The following is a 16,081-nucleotide window of genomic DNA, read 5'->3' as shown; positions in this document are numbered from 1 at the left end:
GCAAACAAATTAATGATTCTTTTTTGTTTTTCCTTACTGTGATTATAGGAGTAGTATTCCCTGCTATATTACTGGGATGAGGCTGGAGAAGGTTCTAATAGGAAGTTCCATTACCCAGGGGAAGTATTACATCTCCATAAGAAGTTTGTCTCATTTTAGACAGCAACTATCTCATATATTTGGGGTGAGAAATGGAAACACAGCTTGAATTGTGAGGGTGGCTAACGAACGGCACAGTGCACTCCCCATTAGCGCAGGCTGAGCAGCGTGCGGGCAGCACTGACCCGAATAGAGTGGAGCTGCCAAGCATCGCCCAGCCGCGGTCTGTGGCTGTCTTATGTAAGAGGTCACGGACCCGCGGGCTTCCTGGCCTCCCACACCTGCGTGACAGCTCCAACAAAGCGGCTGCCACTCTCTGTTGTGGTGCCATGGCGTGAGATCAGGGAACGTCAAGGAGAAGGAAAGGCCTGAGTGCCTCAGTGCGGTGAGGCCGACACTGAGCCGGCTGTGACCCGGCCAGGAGGACACGCATTTAAACCGCCGGGAAACCGAGTGTCGTGGCGGAGAAAGGCATTAGCGGGAACTGGGTCACCGCCCGCCCCACGCCTTCCCCGCTGGATCCGAGCTATTCCCGGCCTCTCCCGCTGGATCCGCGCCACTCCCGGCCCTTCCCACTGTATCGGCGCGGGGCCGGGCCCGTTCCCCGCCGGGGTCCGTGCTCGGGGCTGGGGAGCGGGGCCGAAACGGCCCGGCTGGGGCGGTGCGGGCCGACTGACGTCAGGAGGGGCCGGCGCTGCCCGGGGCGGAGCGGGGCCGGCGGCGGCGGCAGGTACGGGGGGCACGGGGGGCGGCGGGGATCGGCACCGCCCGGGGGCACGGGGTGGGGGCGGCACCGCCCGGGCACGGCCCGGGGGCTCTGGGGGCTCAGCCCGGCGCGGGCCCCGCGAAGGTCAGCGGGGCTGGCCGGGCCGGAAGGGGGAGCGCGGCCGGGGCTCGGTGTCGGGAGCGGGGAGGGCGAGGCGCGGCTCTGGGGGCAGCGCGGCCCGGCCCGGCCCGGCCCATCCCGGCCCATCCCATCCCATCCCATCCCATCCCGGCCCGGCCCGGCCCAGCGCTGCCCGGCTCGGACGGAGCGGAGCCGCCGCTGTGCCCCGGCCGGGCAGAGCCGCGGAGAAGCGGCCGCCGCCCCGGCGGGCCCGGGCCCCGGGGGGCTGTGGGTGGTGCTGTGCCCGGTGGGACGGGACAGGGGGATCGGGCACTGCCCCGCTGACCCCCGGGCGGGGCTGGAGCCGAGCCGCAGCCCCGGGAGTGCCGGGCACCGGCTCGGAAAGCACAGACAGCTCCCGGGGAAAGGGCCTGCGCGCAGCTGGTGCACAGCCAGGGAGCTCCAAAAATAGAAAACTTGCTCAGTTTAAAGGGGGAGGAGGCGGGTTACATTTGAACACTCCTCTGAGCTTCGTCAGCTCTACCTGAAGTTTGGGAATAAAGTCTCGGTGAGGTGTCCGTGGGCACCGCTGGTCCCCAGGACTCAGCTCCAAGGCCGGGTCTCTGGCTAAACCCTTTCCATCTCCACGGGTTGCAGGATCGGGTCCACTCTTAATTCAACTGTATTAATCAGAAGTGCTCTAGTGATTACAAGCTGCAGGTAGAAACAATTCGTTTTCAAGTTTGTTTTTCCTACCAGCCAACTGGGTTTGAGAACAAGAAGGAGACTGGAAAAGACTTGGATATTCTACATTATATTCTGTGCAGAAAATTGCTGTTCCAGGGAGCAGGAAGGAATAGTCCTACCCTTTGCTGCATTTACTCTTAACTTGAGTTCAGTTTAGAGCACTACCACTTTTAGATTTCAGTCACCAAGGAAGGCACTTTTATTGAGTTTTGTGATAAATTGATCTATCTTCAGTTAAATCCCATTTTTCATTTTGGTGGCACTGAGCTAGTTTAACAAGCATATACTACTCAGATGCATCTGATCCTGTCAGGGTAACTTCCAGCTCTGCAAATACACTTTTAAACATCATGTGGGTGGACTGTGAATACTGTATAAGACTTCAAGTGAGCCTTTGTGCTGAAAAAGGACCAGAGAAGAATACCTAATTGTTTTTGCACCTCCTACTTTAAGTGCTGACAGATTGTTCTGTGTGATTCCTTGCTCACTATCCAGAGCTGAAGTTTTGGGCACCTAAATTCTGTGTTGGGAGAAGGTAGTTGTTGCATCTAAGGTTACATTCAAGGTGCTGTACAGCTGCTGAAGCCTCATTTGTTGTTGTAGCCCGAGATATCTCTGAGACATTCTCAGAGTGAGACTTTGTGAGACTCTGTAATCATGTACTGGGGTGGTGGGAGAGGAAACTCGGGTCCTTTGTACCATATTATTACCTTGGAAGATAAATTGCCCTCTGTTTCTGAAGCTCATTCTCTGTACAATAACAAGAGCCTGCTTAGACCCCAGACCAGGACTGGGTGACCACGATTAAAGCAGGACAGGATGTTGGTGGGCTGTCAACTAAATGTTTGCTTTCCCAGTGAGCTGGTTCAAAAGCCAGGAGTAAGAGGTTTATCCTGGTGTCTAAAATTCACCTGCAGGTGGTTCTCACCATCACACCCCAGCTCATGCTGGATGTGGCATTCCTTAAATGTGAAATCCTGAATGCTGCAGTCTTGTGTGCTACAGTGCTGCCCAGTACCCTAAAGAGGACAGAGCCCCAATACCCAATACCTGGCATATATACATCTGCTGGAAAATAACCAGATGGTTACTAACTTTACATTTTGCTAGAATATTACAAAACTCTCCTTTTTCTCCTTCCTCCTCAGCTTTAAACACAGTCCTTGTCTGCGAGGAGCTCTCCTGTCTATCCAATCTACTATGCCTCCTTCCACCCCCGCCCCCTTTGTGCTGCTACAAGTAGAGTGTTACCTGGCAGGTTTCAGTATCTGTCTCTCATATTGGCTCACAGGCCCCACAAATAATTTCTAAAAAGCAGCCTTCTCAAGGGAGGCTTAAAATGCTTCTATTCTTGCTTTTCTAGTTCAATTGCACTCAGATAGTTGAGTTTTTATTAATCCATTTTAAAACAATAATCAGAATGCCATTAGGCTATAAAATAAAAACTCATTTTCCAATATATCCTATGCTTGATCTCTTTTTTCAGCATAAACCAGAGTGCAGTGGCTGAGTGCTTAATGTCACGTGTGATAACTTGAATTTAACATAGAGTCCTTGCCATCCCATTTCAGGCTTCATTTGAATGCTTAGGAGAAATGAGAATCTTTATGGGCTTAACTTATTCTTATTTTAATTCTTCTTGGAGGGAGCTAGAGATGATTTGAAAGAAATACAAGTCATAAAACCAGCTTTCTCCTTCCTGTTAAAGATAAAACTGTGCCAGCTTTTGTTTTGGCTAGACTGTGAGCCAGTGAATGAAAAACACAGAAGAGGAAGTACAGAAAAAGAGAGGTAGGGTAGAAGTGAGGGTGCTCAGTAACTTGAGACTGCAGAATACAGGAAGTACACGTATGAAAGGAACTGCTGGTGAGTCAGGAAGCAGTCACTCCAGTCTGTCTCTTCCCCATTTTCTAAGAGCAGTAGTTTTAAGTGTGTTTTCCAGTTACAGTGGTCTCTGAGAGTCCACTGATTGCAACACTTGAGCGTTTCTAAAGCCCTCGGATACTCATTGTGCCTTGCTGAGTCTCTCCAGCTGAGATCCACCGTGTCTCTCTGCAGGGTGGGCTGGGTACATGCAGCTAAAACAGATGATACTGTTTCTAATGAATTATTGTGAAATACTGAAAACTGCTTTTCTCCCCCTCACCTTCCTCTTCTGTCCACTAGACTAAGCAACAATGGCATTTGTGAAGAGCGGATGGCTGCTCCGGCAAAGTAAGTCATGGGTCTTTCTCCTCCTTTTCTCCCCTCTGAGACTTTTTCAAAAAAGATCATAGCTTAGTAATTTCCAGGTTTTCTTAAAAAAAGGGCTCCAGCTCTATGGGGCTTTTTTGTTTGTGGGTTGGGCTTGTTTTTTTTTTTTCCTACTTCTGGGACACGTCACGAAATGACGAGTCATGACAGCATTCCCATGTGACCTTTGGGTACACAAGTGGGAAACAGGATATACCATATCTGAGATGTCTGACTGGCATTCAGCTTCAGATGCTGCTCTGTAATTAGTGCTGTATAAGTGGAGGCTTGGAAACTTTACCTGACACCCTGACTTAATGTCTTCAATTAGTCATGCCCTCTGCTTGTTCCTGCAGCAAGTTGGAATTCAAAAGTCAGGTTATGCACTTAAAATAAACCCAGTTTTCCTTTGAATCCTAGGTAAAATATGGAACCCAATTCTACAACGTTCCCAAGTGGGGATGTTGTAGGAGAGGATTTTGCTTGGCACCTTGGAATGTCTGTGACAACTATGAAGGATTTCTTGGTTTATTTTTTATTAACTCTAGGACAAATACTTCCCAATGTGTGCCCTCAAAAGTGACTATCTGATTTTTAAGGTACTATTTTACGTCGCTGGAAGAAGAACTGGTTTGATCTGTGGTCTGACGGCCGTTTGATATTCTACGATGACCAAAATCGCCATGATCTAGAAGATAAGATCCACATGCGAATCCACTGCATCAACCTCAGAGTGGGGAATGAATGTCGAGGTAACAATGAAACCTTCAGGATTTGTGTATCCAGAAGTTCTTTACACCTTCAGTGCCTGCCCAGCACACTATTTACAGCAGTACTGCAGAAGTAAACATGCCCAAGAAGTGCAGGACTTCATTGCTCTTGAATTCCCCCACACCCCTAAAAGACCCCAACCCCACCAACTCCTAAATTCCTTTACAGACACCCAGGTAAATGTGATCATGAAGTTCTGGTTATAGGTACTTCATAACTCATCTCTTTTTTCTGACTCAGATTTCCAGCCTCCAGAGGGGAAGCAGAGAGACTGTTTATTGCAGATTGTTTGCCGTGATGGGAAGACAGTCAACCTCTGCGCAGAGAGTGCAGATGACTGCCTGTAAGTCTGCCAGAGAATAATGTTTCTGCTGCCACTCCCTCCTTTATCTCTCTTTATCTCCCTCTCCCTAATCGTTTTCCTTCCTTCAAACTTTGAAACATGTTTTAAGAAAGTTTTCAAGCAAGTAAAAGCAGAATTTCAAAGACAAAAAACCCCACAGCTCTCCTGTAAGAAGTTGCCTAGCTCATGCAGACTAATTGCAAGTTAAGTCACTGAAAACACTGAAGAATGAGGAGGAGCAGAAGAATCTGATTTATATGATTAATGCAAGACTTGTGCCACTCTTCAAGTAGTATATGACCCTGCATAGCTCAAGGACATCCCAATCAGTAGCAAAAGGAAGAATGCTCCCTTTTTGTGAACTCTCAGCTGAGCTTGGCTGTGTGGAGTTAGACAACAACTTCTATCACCAGTGTTTGCCAAGTCTGTGAGGTGCACTGAGCCTGCTTTCAGCGCTGTGGCACGGGAGGATCTGTGTGAGGGGTATGGACTCCTGTTCAGCAGCAGTAATAGCATCAAGACCCACACTCTGGTCAGCACAGAGGAACTGTTCAGGCAGGGGATACAACATCCCTGGTGCATCTCTTCCTATTCTTATCCTAAGCATGACTGCACATTTCCTATCTTTCGTGCTTGCAGTCAGGACCTTCAAAACTGCATCTGTTCCTTCTCCTCTTCCTCCTCATTCTTTCTCAGCCCTGCAAAGCAAGGAATTATTTCTCAGTCTGGTGTAACACCTGTGCATTCATTTTAGTGTATGTTAGGCTTTGACACATGCAGTGTCTTGAACTCTGCAGTACCTCTGGTTGCTAACCTTGTTTGTTTCATAGGCCTAAAAGAAAAAGGTGGCATTAATTTTTATCACTGTTCACTGACCAACAGGGTTTTTTTTTTTTGCAGGGCATGGAAAATTGCTCTCCAGGATGCCAGAACAAACACTGTGAGTGTCCTACCTAGATTTTATATGGTAGAGAAGCAGCATATCAGTGTAATGTGTGGTCCAGCAGTTTACTTCTGAAATCATGTTCCATCCTTTTCTGCTAGGGTCATGTGGATGATGGTAAGGCTTGTGGGTGGGGAGCAGAATGATCCTCTGGATCACAAGAACGTGTCATCCTTGCAGCTAAGTCCAGGCACATACATGCTGGGTGGGAAGGAGTGATTTAAGGGAATGATTTCTCTGGGTGGAAGTGAATGTTTGTGAAGCTGTTCTGTAAGAAAAGTTGGCATGAGGCTTTGGGCAACAAGTAAGCCTTCTGCAACCTGTAAAAATGCACTCCTAGTGTTTGTTGCCTCCCAGGTAGGTGCAGTGCTAAGGGAAGCTTAGTGCACAGCAGCTATTTGTTAATGTGCATCCATCACACCCTGGGATGCTTCTTGGCAGAGACTAGGGGAGGAGCAAGAGGTGCTTGGAGGGGAGTGCAGCTGTGCTGAGGAGGATACATTACTTTGCATTGGCATGTTAGCTGTGGAGGGGATCAGGAATCATGAACTCCTTTCTATGAGTCTTCTAGAGAACTGTGTCTTTGGGCAACCACATCCATCCACTTGTGGAAAAACTATTGTTTTTCCAATAGACTGCCTTCCAGAATATACTGCAGTGGCTAGACTGAACCAACCTGAGGTGTTTCTGTCTCAGGGGAAATGCTGGGTTTTTGTGGAAGCTTATCTCGGTTTTTGATGGGTCACATTAACATTGCCACTGTACTGAGGCATCTGTCAGATGATATTACTCAGATTTGTGGATACCCAAAGCAAACACTTGTCATGGCAAAACTCCTCTGGACACAATTGCCTCTGACTGCGGCCGTGCTACACTGCCTGTGGCCTTAGATGAGAAGTGAAGGATTTGTCCTCACGCAGAGGACACAACACTCATGGAGTGTCTGCTCTAGTTCTAGGGGCTTTACCTCACCTGTGTGTGAGACAGTGACTTCTGGCTTCAGGAGTTAGGAGCTGCTGTTTCCCTGCCTCTCACACAGCTGCCAGATGGCTCAGGACTTGGCAGTGCAAAGGCAGACCCTTACTGCTCAAAGTAGGGCAGGTAGCTCTCTGCACGAGCACTATCATAAATTACCACTTTCTAAAGCTGTTAAAGGTCTCCAACAAGGACTTGGACTAACCAGGTAACTGGGTTTGAGTCCATGTGTAGGGTGTCTGACACAGCTTTCAAAAATTCCAAGCATCCAGCAGTGCCTCCTAACTTAACTGGAATAGCAGGGTGACCATAGCTTCAAGAGCTGTGTCACTTACAGATGTTTGCAGGCTTGGGCATTTGCCTGTACAGAGCTGCCTGTGGCAGGACACCTTTACTGATAAGGTGTGAGATGATTCCTCAGGTGATGGAAACACCACTTCAAAGAGTATTTTAACACGTGTTTCAAGCAATCCTTAGAATGTCCACCATAAGTTTGACCTGAGATATAATCATAGTATGCTCTCAAATGCCTTTACTCCAGGAGACAATAAAACACTGGCTATTGAGCTATTGAAGCATTCATGAATTAAAAAAGGAAGCTGCATTCTGTCTTGAGAAAGGGCACTAAGAGCATCACTGTAGATTTCAGATATTAGGGGCAAGAATACTAAGGGTAGTGTAAGAACCTTAATTATCTTTGAGAGCTCCCTCTAGATGGATTCAAGTAAGTTAACACCTTTGCCTCAGGTGCCACTTTTGGCTACTGCATTTTTTGTTTTATCTGCTCTTGCAGAACTTGGTGATACCACTCTAGGGTGCCAGGAAGCAGTCAGCTTAGTTGTGAAGACTTATTTATATGAAAATAGAGGATGAACAAGGGGCAGTTTCTAGATCTGGGGTTATGAAATGATGGAAGGAACCAGTGTGCTTGCATGTACATGTATGCTTGTGTGCATGCACACAGAGGGAGAAATTCTATGGCTTTTGTATTCTCCCAGGTCTGCTCTCCAAGTACTTTCTTTTTGCAGCCTCTTTAAGGTGCTCACTGCTTTCTTAGCATGCGGCATGGCTAAAGGTTACTTCTTCTTTGGGGCCATTAAGATTGATCCTTGCACTACTGCAGCTGGCAGTCTGTAGGAAAAGGGGATAACTGCTGTCTTTCCCTGGTGTTTAGGGCTACGTGGGATCTGATGTGATGTATGATGAGACAGCCATCTCCTCGGCCCCTCCTCCCTACACAGCTTATGCCACACCATCACCTGAGGTAAGAGCTGCAGTCAGGAACACTTGAGTGAGTGAGGCAGCAGAAGCAGCCTCCTTCCAGCACTCAGACTGTACACACCAAGTATTGTCATATCCAGCTTTAAGGCTTGTACAGCAGCAGAGAGTAAGGCACTAACAACCATCTATTGTCACTCTTATTTGAGATGGATTTCCTCTGAAAGGGATGAGGCAGATTTGTTTGGGAGGTGTATAAAGCGATGGCTGCTCAGTGAACTTGGAAAATAAAGCTTCTTGGAGACAGGGCAGAATTTATTTGGCTAATCTTGAAAGATATTAGCCATGCAGCCTCTAACATAAAGGAGGTGTGACTACACTTCCACATTGTGTAAGCACTGAAAGGATATCAGATCAGGAGTTTTAAAAATAGGATTTAATGACTGGAGCTGTCACTTTTAACACATAAGGATTTTGTTGTATCCAAGCTGTCATAGCAACAAAATAACTCCAGTTCCTGGATACACAGTTCTTTTGCAGTGAAGGAGCAGCCCTGGGGCAGAATCAATATACATTGGGGATTTCTGGATGTTCTGACTGATGTGCAGTAATATGTGAAGGGACAGTCTGGAGCAGTATTGCTTTTTGCACACAGCTGCTCTGCTCCAGCCCCTTGCTTTAGTTGTTAAGAACTGACCTGATACTGGAAGCCTCCTCTGTGGGCCTCCCCTTCTGGAGAACAAAATTGCTTCCAAAACATACGGCCACAGAGTATTTGTCCTACACCTGACATTTACTTTTGGGATCAGCTTCTGCCTTCCTGGCACTTCCAAGCTTTCCAGAGCCGTTGTTGGCATGAGGGCAGAGAGGAGAAACTGGTAAGGCTGCTGTGGCTCTGCCTGATGATTCAGGCCCTGCCTCTGCCATTCCCTATCCAGGAAAAGTGGAGAGTGAATGCTGCTTAGGAGCACTTATTTTTTCAAGCAGCAGTTCTGAATCCTTTCCAGGGAGCAGACAGGCTATATCATACAGACTGGATATTTTAGTGAAACTCTAAATACATTAGAAAGGAAAGCAAAGTGAACAATGTGCTTAACTGACTACATAGCAAAGAACACTTGTGTAATGGCCATGTTTGATCTCCCCAGGTTTATGGCTATGGCTACGATCAGTACAACGGTGCATATCCCCCTGTGGGGCCTCAGATCTTCTACACCTCCAATGGACAAGCCTATGCTGTTCCCTATCAGTACCCATACCAAGGTAATCAGTGTCAGCCACATCCTTCACCTTTCCAGAGAACCCATCCGAGTCAGTCTTTCTGCCTTTAACTCTATTAATCACGTCCTTCACCAGCCACCACTCCTGCACAACAGAGGGGTACAAAGAAAGAAACCTGAACTTGTAACTGGAACCAAGTTCTCTCACCCTTTCACAACAAACGAAGTGCAGTCAAATTTGGTATTACGGGATTTAACCTTCCCTATATGATCCAAGCACAGTTAAATTACTTCATAAACTCTCTCTGAAGTACACAGAACTCTCTAACTACAGCATGTTTTCTAAGGAAAGGTACAAGAGCCAGAACAAGATGTGATTCTATGATTCAGTACTCCACTGATGGAGCTTTTCACTCATTTGTTGCGCTTATAGCTAACTTCATTATTTAAATGCAAGTTTCAAAGGTAAATCCACTCCCAAAGCAAGGCTGTAGCTGGTTCCTTCCCCACATGCTGGGATTACTATAAGGCAGCATTTCAGCCTTGTGAAGCCTTCTGTTACTCTGTTCAGGTTTTGATATAGCTTTTAACCCCAGTTACAGAAGGAGGAAAAATTGTAAGGTGTGCTTTTAATTGTAGTTGCCTTATTTTAGGGTTAGTTTCGCACAGAGAGCCCCGTTCCTACAGAACTGGGGCTTTAGAATAGCATGGTAATGTAAATGAGAAGATTTAACTTGCTAATTGCTTATGATCTAGCTCTGCAAACAAGAATATTTATTGAGACATTTTTCCAGTTTTGAGCGAGGTTCTGTTTTCCATTTGACATTTGTCAGGTTATTTCACTTGCCTTTTCCATTTCTTATTACAAGGGAGGTGCATCAGGGTACAGGTTCACCCCTGTACTTTGGGCTCTGTTGTTCATTCTCTGAAGTGACATAATCCCTCCCATGAGGTTCCTAGTCATGCATCGTTGAGAGTCAGTGAAAACCTTTTCCAGTTGTATTGGTTGGATTTCTTCACAATTTGTTACAAAAAAACATTGTGGGCTTTTCAAGAATGTTTAATATTCTTTAAATGTCTGGAAGGGAAAGCAATGGTCAGCTGGTGGTTTCTTGAGACTTAGATAATTCCTTACTACTGGTCCAAAAAGAAATGTAGCAGCTGTCACCACACCACAGATCAGTCCAGGATGTAAAGGCTGAATTGAAGCAGTAGCAGTAAGTGCAGAGTAAATAACTGATACACAGCTTCTGACAAACTGCTGGCTTAAGAGCTGCCAAAGATTTCTTTTCTTTTTTTTTTTTTTTTGGGGGGGACACTACACTATTTGCTTAAACTTCAAGGCTGAATTTCTTTTTAAACCCATTTTTTTCATTAAATCCACAAAGTGCTTGATAGGATGATAGAAGTAATTCATAAGTTCTTTTCAGAACAATGTTCAGGTTTCCATTTGGGATGAGTTTTCCTCACAGATACTAAACTCTTAGAAGGCTAGAAGTGTTGCTAGGCCCCTGGACTTATTTAATTAACGTGAGGGCCAAATCCAAAGCAGGAATGGATTCTACCTCTGTAGCGTCATCACCATAGTGTTCAGTTGAAGAAAGAGGGTGAATTGTAATGCATGGCATTTAAATACCCATTTCTTTTGCCCTCCTCCTAACAATCTCTTATTTCCTAGGACCTTATGGCCAGCCCCCTGCAAACCACGTCATCATTCGAGAGCGTTACCGTGACACTGATGGAGATCTTGCTCTGGGAATGCTTGCTGGAGCAGCAACTGGAATGGCTCTGGGATCGTTGTTCTGGGTCTTCTAAATTACCCATTCCTTATCTCTGTAGTTCCAAAAACCTTTATTGTGTGCAATAATATATTGGCAATGTTGTTTACTGTTAAACTTTAAGAAATGCAATAGTTACTTTTCAGTAGTGACATCTTAATAACTGATTCTTAACTGTCTTAATGAGAGTTTAAAGGCACCGTTTAGTTAAGTGGTTGGAGATGGCATGTGCTGCTCTTGAATTCTGATAGTTGGAGTTATAAGGATCAATAGGAGCACCAATGTCACATGGTAGCAGTCACCTGCTTTATGAACAGACTGTTATTGTAAACACCATAGAAAAAAATGGATTTTTTGGGTGGTCTAAGATCCGGTCCAAATAAGAGGTTTACAGGAGCCCTGCATTAGTATATACATACTACTGGCTTCTAAACATTCCCTGGACAAACATACAGCTCAGCAGAAACTCCCTGGCATTAGGTAGTCTGCCGTGCTTGAGGATGTTTTGTTTTCAGACTTGCCTGCAGTTGGTAGTGTGTTTTCTTAGGTGGAGTCCTGTACCTGCCTCTCACGCCATCCAGGTGAGGTTGTCTTTGAGAACACATAAGCAAACCACTAAGAGGTGGCAGCACTCCTCGGTTCTTTTATTCTCCCAGAAATGTGAAAGACCGGTGGCCAGGAAGACCAACGTTTGTTGTTCCACTTCCCTCTTTATCCTGAACCACTCTTCTCTGGTCAGATGGAAGTAACAGATCTTTACTTTGCACGTGGTCTTCCTTGTCTGTAGAGCAGTCGCCTCAGACACCACACCAGCTGCATTGCTGAGGAAGAGGCCGCTGTCCAGTGTCTCTGCTCCTCACTGCTGCCACTCTGCAGAGTCTGCAGGAGGAGAACTAACATGGACAACTCTTGCCCAGTTGGGCCTACCAGCCCCTCTGCAGGCAGGAACGGTCAGGAGGGCAGAGACAAGCAGCACAAGTAGTCCTTGCACACAGGCACTTTGGTATCAGCTGCCTTGCCAGGGCTAGGATGAGGTGTCTGCCTGGCAGCCGCCAGGGTTTCCTTAACCAGGCTCCTTATTGGCAACTAGTTTGGAGCACAGCTGAGCCTGGATTTGTTCTATGCACACTTCCCCCTCTCATTCAGCAGGTCTCCTCTCCCCTTCATGACTTGTTGTGGAAAACACTCCAAGAACCTGGCTGGCTTTGTTTGTATGCCTGATTCCCTCACAGAGTGTGCCCCTGCAGGCTGCTGTGCTATGACTGTCAGCTGGAGTGCAGCTGGTTTGTGTGTTACGTGGCCTGTTACCCATCCTGTTATAATCCATGCTGAGCTGTGCTTGGCAGGGGAAAGAAAGCTCTGAAGAAATGCACTTGCTTTCTTATTCAGGTGAAAGAGGCAGGGTGCCTAAGTTGAGTTCTTAGAGCAAGAGGACTTATTTTTATACTTCCACGTTTAGCTTTCTGTATTCATATTGTTTTAATGTTAAGTCTTTCTTACGCTTTCATTCAGAAGTAGATTAATTTCCTTATGGTTCATGGGGTTTCAGGTATGTCAGGAAAGATGAAAACAGATGAGAACTTGCACCCATATAAATTTAGATCAAGTCCCAGCCTTTTCCATTTCATCCTAAAGCTCTCTGAGCTCCATCCTACCTATTTAAGCAACAGAGGGTTGGACGAGGGTTTGGGTAGCAGCCAAGGGAAGCACTAAGCTTTTGTGACTCTTAGGACCAACTCAACCACTTGGAATCATTGGAAGTAAACAGACAGATGTAGTCTTGGCTGCATTAAGAGTGGGCCTAATGCAGGGAACAGAAACTGCTTTCAGGAGACTTTCTGGAGCTGTACACCAATGTGCACGCACGTCCTTTCACAGTTCAGCACAGCTGCACATGTTCTGCCAGTGGGATGTACTGAGAGGGCTTGTTGGAGGTGCAAAAGAGGACGAAAGTGGAAGTTTCTTATTGCTAGTCTAAACCAAAAGAAATTGGGGTACAGTAGTGAAGGTCTCTTAGAGGCCTGGTACCCTTGAGTTCAGAAAGGGATGGTGACTGGAATGTAAGTAAACAAACATTACCTTTTTTAATCCTTGAGATAACCTTGAAGATGATTACAAGTCTGTGCTGCTGTTTGGTTTGCGCTTCATGATGTAACGATTTTTGCAAGAATGTCTTTATCTCCTCTTCCCCCTCTGTGGTTCTTAACTTGTAAGGAGTGGGGCAGAATAACACAATTGAACATCATGTGATTTTTTTTTTTTAATTTCATGATGATTGGGAAGGGGTAACACAAAGTGAATCAGCTGGGGGTTTTGGTGTTTCTTTTCCTCAAGAGCTGATGATCACAGCAGGGGAACATGTCTCTTGTGCTTTCAGGAGATAACTGTCTAGGTCCCCAGTTTCTTCAATTAAAGTATACAAAACAAAGACTGATGACTGCAAAACACTCCTGGGTTGAATTCAAAGCAGGAAATTATCTTTTCAAAAATTCAAATTGAAGTAATTTTCCATTAAAAAAATAACCTTACCCTTCTCAATGGACAAAACACATTACAAATTGAAGCCAAAGAATCTTGTTCCATCTTAGAAACAAAAGGCTGCTTTTATACAAAAATCATGAGCTACTTTGCCATCTTGGTAGCATAGGCATTTAGAAGCCAGAAAGCAAAGGTACAAAACTGTGCTAGAGCATGAACTTAAGATCACAGCTGTCTAAATGCTGGTGCTTTTAGCCTTTCTGATCTCCCTGCAGAAACAGAAGTGGCAAAGTCCTGGTGCACGCAGCCACGGCATAGGGATTGCCACCTGGTCAGTGGTTGCTGAAGCTCAGACTTGCTTCCTGAAGACATGGCAGTGTCTCCTGTTGCTCAGGAACAGAGTGGAGGTTTGGTCAGATCTGGAATGATGTCTGGCTGGATACAAAGTCGTGACTCCGTTGCCTTTCTTGGCCCAGCCCAGTACTTCATGTATCTGCAGCTGGTGTGGATGGTGATGTGAGCTGAAGGAGCAGGGCCAGAGGGGATTTGGGACTTGAAGGCACTGCCATGCCAGGTTCTGCAGACAGGTGGTACCATAGTGATGGGAAGAGGCAGCAGACAGGGCAGGATCATTTTCAAAGCAGATTGAAATGATATTGTGTGTTTCTGAATGGTGCTATTCATGACTGTAATTCCAGTTATACCTGCGTAGTATCCAAGCACAGCCTTTCCTACCTGGTCCCAATACTTGACCCCCCCAAAGCTATGGGAGGTCCACAGGTACTACAGTGCCACTGCTTTTGTGCAGTGTGCACTACTGGGTAAGGATAAATCTGTTGTATAGCAGTGACAGTCTGTTCAGGGTTCAGTGTCAGTGCTTACAGAGGTCACAAGTCATCTGTGACTTATTCCTTTTGGGGTTTCAGTTCTGGACAGCTGGACAGAGCCAGGCTTCCCAAGAGGGGTTCTGAGTTACGTGTGAAAACATAGCTGTTGGCTTCTTTTACATGAACTTGGGGGGCTACAGAGCCAGCCTCTTCTAGTGAGTGGGTAAAGGCTGATGAACTATAGAGGAGGGAGAAATGGGAAGCATTTCTGTAGACAGCAACTGCACTGACTTCCAGCAAAGACACATCTTTCCCGGTGCCGAAGCACATTCCAAACTGTCTAGATGGAACTGCCCTGAATGTCATCCAACACCGGCTTGTTTTGTTTGTTCTTCAGTGAAGATTCAGTAGATGATGGAACCAGCTAAGCAAATTGAGTAGAGGAGAAAATTCACACCCCTGTTCCTCAGATGTGTTTGTGGCTTTTCCTCCTCAACATAAGACTGAGATATGTGTTAGTCATGGAGGGCAGCATGCAAATGTTTCCCCCCAGATCCTTTATGTTCTTGTGCACTCTCTATCTTTACTGCTGCTTTTACTATATGTCCTCATTCTCATTATTAATTTATAGCAAAATAACCTTAGAAATAAAATTCATATTTAAGTGTTATTGTTTTGTCTTGAAATGTTTACTAGCCTTTATCGTACCTTTCTCATTTGGATAGACTAGGCAGGTATGTTTTTCAAACCTGCAGTCAGCTTACAGGAGGTCTCCTTGGCAAGGAAACAGTGCCATGATAAATTCCGTGCCCCTCCAGTCTTTCCTAACCAATTACAAGGGTGACTTGACTTGGTAGAAAAATGAGCTAAGACAGCTGTGTCTGTTGGAGTTAGATCTCAGGCTGATGTATCTCGGTCATCTCAGTTACCATTTATTAAACATGATGTAACATCTGTGAAATCAGCAAAGTAACTCTGCACTAACACCACTATACCAAGATTAGTATTAAGGCCTATTTCTTTTTTAATGGAGTTGAAGGCTTTGACTCAGAAATGCTTAATCTTGGATATATGCAACACTGATCCAGATTTACCATTTGACACTGTGTTATCAGCAGATTTGTACTGTTTTGTATTACTCTAAGCTCTTGGAGCACAGATGTTGCTCTGGGCAAAATGCAACTGGTTGCTGTGTTAGTATTTCCTGTTTATGAATTGCTTCAGAGCAGCTGGGTACAATCAATAAGTTTGCTTTGAAAAAGACAGTAAATGACCACAACTAGTTCCACCTCCTAAAGGCAAAAAATCTTGTATGTTTGCAGAGAATTAAACTATTTTTCAGAAGGACCAGAGTACATTTTGTAAACCATTATCCCTGCTTTATGCACATTTTGTTTTTACAGTTGAGGAGTGGTGGGGTTTTTAGCCACTAAACTGGGGGAGGAATGAAAACAAAACTACTATTTCAACCCATCAGCTAATGTAGGAGTATGCACTGCTTTTCTCCCCAGCATGCTGTGTTGACTGTGCTTATTTTGCCAGTCATCAGTTCCGTATGGTGGATTTACGAGGCTCAGCAGTGCAGCATGGACACTTCACCCTGCTTACCAGAGCCCACCTTTAC

General features: G+C 45.8%; 1 protein-coding gene across 3 annotated transcripts; it reads left to right on the top strand.

Moving 5' to 3' along the window:
* Window positions 1-744: 744 nt before the first annotated feature.
* Window positions 745-15,125, top strand: PLEKHB2 (pleckstrin homology domain containing B2). Of its 3 annotated transcripts, none has more exons than XM_027897952.1 (8): window positions 745-829; window positions 3,839-3,886; window positions 4,504-4,656; window positions 4,916-5,018; window positions 5,919-5,958; window positions 8,111-8,200; window positions 9,303-9,417; window positions 11,053-15,125. In XM_027897952.1, the coding sequence occupies exons 2-8, from the start codon at window positions 3,850-3,852 to the stop codon at window positions 11,187-11,189; spliced, it is 675 nt and encodes a 224-aa protein (XP_027753753.1). In that variant the 5' UTR covers window positions 745-829; window positions 3,839-3,849; the 3' UTR covers window positions 11,190-15,125. The 3 variants fall into 3 exon arrangements, with proteins under 3 accessions (XP_027753753.1, XP_027753755.1, XP_027753754.1); XM_027897954.1 differs by lacking the exon at window positions 745-829 and adding an exon at window positions 929-949; XM_027897953.1 differs by lacking the exon at window positions 745-829 and adding an exon at window positions 3,118-3,731.
* Window positions 15,126-16,081: the final 956 nt, after the last annotated feature.

Source organism: Empidonax traillii, unplaced genomic scaffold (genome assembly GCF_003031625.1).
Source record: "Empidonax traillii isolate 1590-97213 ecotype Southwest subspecies unplaced genomic scaffold, ASM303162v1 scaffold570:size522666, whole genome shotgun sequence".
Lineage (NCBI taxonomy): Eukaryota > Metazoa > Chordata > Aves > Passeriformes > Tyrannidae > Empidonax > Empidonax traillii.
Note: the sequence above shows the minus strand (reverse complement) of the source record. Positions and strands in the feature narration are given on the sequence as shown.

Bases quoted from the DNA above. Each gene is read 5' to 3' on its own strand.
- PLEKHB2 (XM_027897952.1), top strand. From the start codon at position 3,850: ATGGCATTTGTGAAGAGCGGATGGCTGCTCCGGCAAA. The intron at 5,959-8,110 runs GTGAGTGTCCTA...CCTGGTGTTTAG, and splicing joins AGGATGCCAGAACAAACACT to GGCTACGTGGGATCTGATGT. The intron at 8,201-9,302 runs GTAAGAGCTGCA...TGATCTCCCCAG, and splicing joins ATGCCACACCATCACCTGAG to GTTTATGGCTATGGCTACGA.